General features: G+C 45.6%; 1 protein-coding gene across 1 annotated transcript in view; it reads right to left on the reverse strand.

Annotated features, from left to right (window-relative positions):
* rptor (regulatory associated protein of MTOR, complex 1) overlaps positions 1-7,709 on the reverse strand; it is a 128,341-nt gene extending 120,632 nt beyond the window's left edge. The window contains 2 exon segments of the mRNA XM_072682857.1: positions 3,998-4,172; positions 7,258-7,709. Of these exon segments, the coding sequence (XP_072538958.1) occupies positions 3,998-4,165 (168 nt within the window). The 5' untranslated portion in view covers positions 4,166-4,172; positions 7,258-7,709.
* Between the last annotated feature and the right edge of the window lie 758 nt (positions 7,710-8,467).

Raw genomic sequence — 8,467 nt, forward strand, 5'->3', positions numbered from 1 at the left:
CAACAAATCAAGTCTGCTGGGTTATGAAACTTCCTCACAAAACGAGGCCTTTCTTTGTATCGCCAGAGGCTGCATACAAAAGCACCATTTGTTGATATTAAGATTTCAGAATCGGCCTTATTTAGAGAAAGACACTTCTAAAACATGAATATTTAATGAGATGGAAATGTTCCGCAAGTTTCTGACAAGTGATAAAGACTCATCTGACCTGGACTATATGTTAGAGAGCGAACTATACGACTAGACAGATCCATTTTAAAAGCTGCTAGTATCTCCAAACCCAGCTCTACTTTCACTGCCGCCCCCTGTAGCCCTGGTTCTTAGACGGTTCCTAGACGGTTCCTAGACAACAACCTGCTGCTGCTGCTGCTGTATCTTCCAGGCAAATATCTCCAGGATCTTCAACACTTCTAGTAAGTCACCACTTGTTTACTCCAAAATAGAGCTCATTTACATGTCCCCGCCTATTCAACCTACCACAGTTTAGCCCCACCCACTCAAGCTGCAGTTTTTAGGAGAGTTTCAGCTCTCAGGGCCTGGTTTGGTGGTAAATCAGGGCTTAATGATGGTAAATCAGGTGAGCTGCTGCTGCTGCTGCTGCTGATGGAGTTGAACACATCCTCCACGCTGTGCTGGCTGGACTGGGGGACGTCCAGGAGAACCCTGGAGGAACCGAGCTCTGTTCTTCAGACTAGCTCACCCACAAGATCTCACTACTTTCTTTCTTCAGAATGAGAAGCTCTTGTTTCTCCTTTTTACTGGATTAATGTTCATCAGCTTTATCTGTTCTGATGAGATCTGGAGCTTCTACAGTAGAACCTCTCTCACTGCTGAGAAACAGGGGTTAGAATAATAATGTGATTAGGGGCCTTTAGCTTCTGCATGCAAATATGTTGATATGGAGAGCAAGTTTTAATTATTTTCCAATAAACACACAGTCCTACCACCACCGCACTGCACAGCAGCCAACCTCCAAGCAAACCCAACACGAACCTGAATAAACTACAATAAAAGCTTCATAGGAACAGGACACGTTCCATGCATTATACATTTGTGAGCCAAATCACTCTACTGAGATATTTACTGTTCCACTGAAAGCCACTGGGACAGCTTTGAACACAGTGGTGAAGCCTAAACAGCTTCACTTTCAAACAGCAACAATTTCCCTGCTCAGAGACGCGCATTACGCCGTAAGATGACACACCTGGGAAATAAAGGCACGGTGCTTCACAGGGTTTCAAACATCTTCTCATTTTTACGTTTACAAAAGAGCAGACAGGATACAGCGAGCTGTAACAGCGGGAGACACACCGTCTAATCATTCTGGAGAGGAGCGAGTTCATTTAAGAGGTCACTGGAATACATGTATTGCTAAATACATGGGGGGGGGGGGGGGGACTGGGCTGACTGGGCCATGTTTGTGGGTTAAAGGTTAGGAGTCATGGAAAAGACCAAACAGTTCCAGGAATACAGAGATTAATGATAACACGTTAAACAGTGCCGGTCCTCCTAGTCCCTAATGTGGACGAGGGGTTCAACAATTCCAGCCCGCCCAGTTTGCCCTGAGCTTTGGTCACATGTGTGCTGTCTCTGATTCTGATCATTATGAGCAATTGGGGAAGTGTAGTGGGCAACAACACTGGCCTACCTCTGGCAGACTAGGGTTCGATCACCTAGTCGGACAAGTACACCACACTATCGTGTCATTGGGTAAGACTCCTATCTAATTTAACTCCCTACAAACATGGTACCACCAAGCAAAAAAAAAATGACCCTAGTAACCATATACACTATATGGCCGAAAAAATATTGGGACACCTGCTCATTCATTGTATACCCCTCTGTTGCATACCCACACCTGGCATTAGGCAGCATGTTGCCAATAGGGTCATGATGTGCATCTGCTCCAGAGAGTCCTATTCTATTGGCAGTACTTCTTTCTCTACCGGGACTAGACAAGCTGTGTGTGTGTGTATTTTAACATCTACGCCATCCGTTAAAGTAGCTGAATGCATTCATTAAAAGGGGTGTCCACAAACATTTGGACATATAGTGTAGCAACACCACAGCAACCACCTGATATACCAACATAACTGCCAAGCAAACAAAAAAATCAGTTTTATGAAGCAACACCAGACTAGGGTTCGATCACCCAGTCGGACAAGTGCACCACACTAAGGTGTCCTTGGGTAAGACTCCTATCTCATTTTGCAACTCCCTATAAACCCTACCTACCACATAGCAACAACCAGGTATACCATACCAACCACCAAGCAAAAAAACCTGCTCATTCATTGAATATCCTTCTACCCCACGCCTGGCATTATTAGGCAGTATGAGGCCAATAGGTTCATGATGTTGATCTGCTGCAGAGAGTCCTATTCTATTGGCAGTACTTCTTCTCTACAGGGACTAGACGAGCTGTGTGTGTGCATTTGCACATCTGTGTCAGCAAAGGTTGCAACTTAAAGTAGCTGAATCAGGTCATTAAAAAGGGTGTCCACAAATATTTGGACATATAGGTTTGCAACACCACAGCAACCACCTCGTATACCAACACAACTGCCAAGCAAACAAACACGAAAAAGTTTCACGTAGCAACACCATAACAACCACCATTATACCTGCGGCAGACTAGGGTTCGATGACCCAGTCGGAAAAGCTCACCATCCTACACCAATAAGACACCAAACCCTACATTCTCCTACCTGTGTAACACGGTTCCCATGTAAGACAGATGCCAGACACGGAACTGACCACATCACATCCATTAAAGTAAAAAATAAATAAATAAATAAAATAGCTTCATTGTTAGCATTTACACACTGTGACTGACTCTGGACTGATCAGTTTAATTTCATTGATGATTAGATCAACGCCAGTTTTAAATCTGAAGTTATAATATAAGCCAGGGACTCTTCAGAAGATACATTCAATTCAGTTCAATTTCAACCTGATTCACAATACTGGCGCCATGATTCGATATTCTGGACACAATTTAAAATAAGAAAAATGAAAATACAAGTAAAAACAACAAGAAAACAACAACGCTAACTGATCCAAGCTGAAAGATTGGTCGCGCTCACTCGAGAAAAAACACAGCGCATCCAACAAGAACAAAAGCCGCAGGGTGGGCCTCATTAATCAAAGCATGTTGGATCAGTAAAAGTACTGATCTGGGATCACCGCTTATCTCCTGTGCAAATGAGTTCAACCTCTCAACTGTAAGTGAGTCCAGATCAGTGTTCTTATTCTGAGCTGGGTTTCTGTCTGTATATGGATAGGAATGAGGCTGCTCCCAGAGCGCTCTGATGCTACATGCTCCTAAGTGACTGTAACTTTATTCGGTAGCAGATTGTATGTATGTATGCATGTTTGTGTATGCTTATATATATATATATACACACACACACACACACCACTGCACTGGCAGAAGGGCCACTGGGGGTCTTAGAAAAAGGTTAAAACAGCTGAAGGTGAAAAATCACAGTAACATGATTGATCTCTGACTCCGCCAATCACCAAGACATTGGTATCTGATGTCTGCTTCTTTAGGCATCAATGTAAGATGCTAATGTTGCTAACAAGCACTGTACTTGGACTGTCACCAATATTTTCAATTTTCTCATTTCTCAACTTCATTGCTTTGTAAATGAGCAGCACTTTAGAGTAACCGTCCCGAATTAGGCTTAAATAACCAGTAACTGCAGAGCTCCAGACCTGCTGCTGCTGTCAGAGCTGCTGTTAAAGGGGGGCCAGCTCCAGATTAATAATGCCGATGGGTTTAAAAATGGGGCGTCCTAAAAGCTCCAGCAGGTGTACTGTTTTAATATGCATTTTTAATTAAATTTAATTTTAAGGGGGTGTTGACGGCGATGAAGCCGGTGACAGTCTAACCCCAGTGTTTCTGAGCAATGCTAGCCTAGTATCCCCCGTTGTGACCAACAAACACACACATAGCCAAGCCCGAAGCTCAAACTCTCTCTCCCTGTCTTACCCTGTCCTTCATCCTCCAGCTCTGCGCGAGTGCTTTGGAGCCTTCAATCTTCTCCAGGTGTCGCTTCTTCATGAAGGCCAGAGGAAGGTTCCAGTCGCTCATGTCGGCCTCCTCTTCCTCCGACAGGCCCACCACGGGCGAGTGAAGCAGCTCCGCGTCCATTTTCATCACACTTCTACAACAGAAACAGAAGCAGCCGGCTTAGTTAGCCTGTTTGGAGGTTGAGGAACGTGGACAGCAGTGTGTAAACCCACACGAGGGCCCATAGCGGGAATGACCGAGATGCCGTTCTAGGGCTGGGCGATATGGTAAAGATACTAGATCACGATATTTAAAGGTTTTTAGATATGATATTTATCACGATAAATGGGTGTAATCCCAGCCTAAACACATCAGCAGCGACAGATTCTTGTAAACAAGCAACCATATCATCCATAGCAACCACCTAGCAAAAAAATACAGTTTCACCCTAGTGGCCACACAGCAACTGCCTGAAAGTGGGAACCCCTTAAGCTCCATGTACCATGTAGCAACACCATAGCAACCACCTGGCAAACCCATATCAACCACCTTGCATACCACAATAATCACAGGGCAAAAAAAGGTTTCCCACTAATCACCACCTAGCAACACTGTGGCAACACCATAGCAACCACCAAAAAATAAAAACAATTTCACCCTAGTGATCACATAGTAACACCACAGCAGCCACGTAACAAACACTTAGCAACCCCATAGCAACCACCAAGCAAAAAAATAAATAAAAATACAGTTTCACCCTAGTGGCCACTCTCCTGTACTGAACACAGTGATATATACTCTATAACCTCTGCTTCTCTTCATCTAATGAACCCTTCAGTCTAATTACACTGTTAGTAATGAAACCTGCAGCTGATCAGTGTTTATTAACACTAACAGTCTCCTCTATATGATTAGAAAAGCATATCGTTATCACCATAACAACATTTATCACGATACGATAAAATATCGTCATATCGCCCAGCTCTACACTGTTGTCCCGGTTACAGTCCGTGGAGCATCAGCATGATGCTGCTGTTTTAAGGTTACAATACCACATATTGTCAGGGTTTTTTGGGGGTTTTGTTTTTTGTTATCCGTAAAGAACAAGGAAATTTCGGATATTCAGAAAAGGCAAAAACTCGTACACAGCCGGCTGTTGACCACACACTGGTTTAACCTCGCTAAAGCCTCTCCTGGTCTGATAACCACCAAGGAAATGAGAACCTGACCATGTTTACATTTTTTCATCCATTTCCATGAAGGCGATGGAAATCTCCTGCTATTCGCAGCCTGGACCGTTCTCCTGTGTTACAGCATTCCAAGAGAGCCTGGTGCCTGCATGAGCATGCGGGGCAAAGCGTTTCGTCGCTGTCGAGCAAAACCTGTATCTCCATTTTTGTTGTTTGTCACCTTTTGACATAATTTGGCAGATATTGTTCAAGTCCTTAGCAACCACCTAGCAACACCATAGCAACAATCTGGTATAGCATAACAAGCAAAAAGAAGACCGTGTAGCAATGCCCTAGTATCCCCAAAGTGACCACCCAACACACCCATAGCATACCACAACAACCATGTAACAAATACTCAGCATAACCATAGCAACCACCCAGCAAAAAAAATAATACAGTTTCACCCTAGTGGCCACCCAGCAACTGCCTGAAAGTGGAAACCACTCAAGCTCATAGCAAGCACTTAGAAACCACCTGGCAAACCCAGATCAACCACTTTGCATATCACAAAGCAAAAAAAGATTTCACCCCTAACCTTGACCTAGCAATGACCAAACAATAAAAATGATTTCACCTTAGTGATCAAATAGTAACACCACAGCAACCACATAACAAATACTCAGCAACCCCATAGCAACCACCCAGCAAACGAAAAAAAAAACAGTTTCATGCTAGTGGCCACCCAGCAAAGGCCTGGAAGTGAGAACCACTCAAGCTCCAAGTACCATGTAGCAACACCCTAGCAAGCACTTAGCAACCACCTGGCAAACCCACATCAACCACCTTGCATACCACAACAATCACTGAGCAAAAAATGGTTTCGCCCTAATCACCACCTACAACACTGTGGCAACACCATAGCAACCACCAAACAATAAAAACGATTTTGCCCTAGTGATCTCATGGTAACACCACAGCAGCCATGTAACAAAAACTCAGCAACCCCATAGCAACCACCCAGCAAAAAAATAAATACAGTTTCACCCTAGTGGCCACCCAGCAACTGCCTGGAAGTGAGAACCCCTTAAGCTCCATGCACTGTACCATGTAGCAACACCACAGCAAGCACTTAGCAACCACCTGGCAACCCCATATCAACCACAGAGCAAAAAAGGTTCCCCCCTAATCACCACCTAGCAACGACCATAGCAACGACCAAACAATAAAAATACAGTTTCACGCTAGAGGCCACCCAGCAACGGCCTGAAAGTGGGAACCCCGTAAGCTCCTCAAATTTCATTCAGGACATGAACTTTTCTGGAGCTACAAAGTATTGATCAGCCTATACGATCAACAGCACCAGCCGCGAACCCAGAACCTCATGAGGTGAGTCAGGAACGCTGCAAAACTACCCAGAAGTGTGTGTGCTGCTGTCAGACAGTGTGTTTACGCTTACAGACCCCCGTCCCCTTTATCACGAACCCCTCCAAAGTCCCCAAGCTTATGCTGTGAGGCAGAGCTAGTGTTAGCCATCCCCTAGTCCATCCTCGAGGGGCCGTTTACACTGACCCCAGCTTTTCCACTAGGCCAGACGCACACTTCCATGCCCAGGTCACTGCTGTGCTGAGAACAGACCACCACTCCCATGATATCTGGTCATCAGCAATTCTGTGGTAAGTATGTGTTTCTAATAAAGTGGCCAGAGAGTGAAAGCACAAGGAACGGGGTTTCTAATAAAGTGTGTGTGTGTGTGTGTGTGCTGTAAACATCACAGACATGTCACTGCCAGCCGGTGTGTGTGTGTGTGTGTGTGTACATATCACACAGCTGCATGCACATGCAATAGCTACAGCAATAGCATAGCCTAGCCATATACCTCTCTCTCTCTCTCTCTCTCACACACACACACACACACACTGCGATTGCAATGCATGCCGGGCCCAACACCTTCTGCATTGCAACACACGCGCTCAGACACAACACACGACAATGACATCAACAATAACATTAATATTAATAATAATAAAAATATTATTCATAATAATAATAGTAGTAAAAGTCACGGACCTCAGCGAGGCCGAGCTGCACGCGCTGACCGCTCCGGCAAGCAGCTTCACCCAGCCACAGATTTCAGCGGTGTGTGTTTATGCGCGCGCGCGAGTGTGTGTGTGAGTGTGTGTGTGTGAGTGTGTGTAGGTGTGTGTAGGTGTCTTTGCAAAGGAGTGGAAAACGTGCGATACTCGTGACAACAACTCTTCGTCAGGGGCACGAGCTCGCATGCAGGCCCATCATCATCATCACTACCACCACCATCATCCTCATCTTCATCTTCCTCCTCGCACGCACGGTGCGCCCGGATTCGCGAGCGTCTCGTGTCCCGCTGTCGACGCCGCTTTTGATCTGTGTGTGTGAGTAAGGGTGAGAGTGAGCGCGCGCGCGCGTGTGTGTGTGTGTGTTTTACACTCTCTCTCCGGTTTTTCCCGACAGGAATCGTTTCTCAGCACTCCCGCAAGGGCGCAGCCATCTTCTCCCAATGCCCACAATGCACCCGGGCTCTTCAAGGGGGCGGAGTCGTGCGCGATGACGTCATTGGCCAGCTGGCGAGCACGCACGGAATGCTGTTGCATGCTTTGACCCCTCAGACTGTCCCACACACTTTCGGGAAACATCCGCTCACTGGCCACTTTATTAGAAACCCCTACCATGTCCTTCCACTCTCTGGCCACTTTATTAGAAACACCTACTGTGTGCTTTCACCCACTGGCCACTTTATTAGAAACCCCTACCATGTCCTTCCACTCACTGGCCACTTTATTAAAAACACCTACCATGTCCTTCCACTCACTGGCCACTTTATTAGAAACCCCTACCTTGTGCCTCCACTCACTGGCCACTTTATTAGAAACCCCTACCATGTCCTTCCACTCTCTGGCCACTTTATTAGAAACCCCTACCATGTCCTTCCACTCTCTGGCCACTTTATTAGAAACACCTATTGTGTGCTTTCACCCACTGGCCACTTTATTAGAAACCCCTACCTTGTGCTTCCACTCACTGGCCACTTTATTAGAAACACCTACCTTGTGTATCCACTCACTGGCCACTTTATTAGAAACACCTACCATGTCCCTCCACTCTCTGGCCACTTTATTAGAAACACCTACCTTGTGTATCCACTCACTGGCCACTTTATTAGAAACCCCTACCTTGTGCCTCCACTCACTGGCCACTTTATTAGAAACCCCTACCATGTCCTTCCACTCACTGGCCACTTTAT

Source organism: Salminus brasiliensis, chromosome 7, assembly GCF_030463535.1.
Source record: "Salminus brasiliensis chromosome 7, fSalBra1.hap2, whole genome shotgun sequence".
Classification (NCBI taxonomy): Eukaryota; Metazoa; Chordata; class Actinopteri; order Characiformes; family Bryconidae; genus Salminus; species Salminus brasiliensis.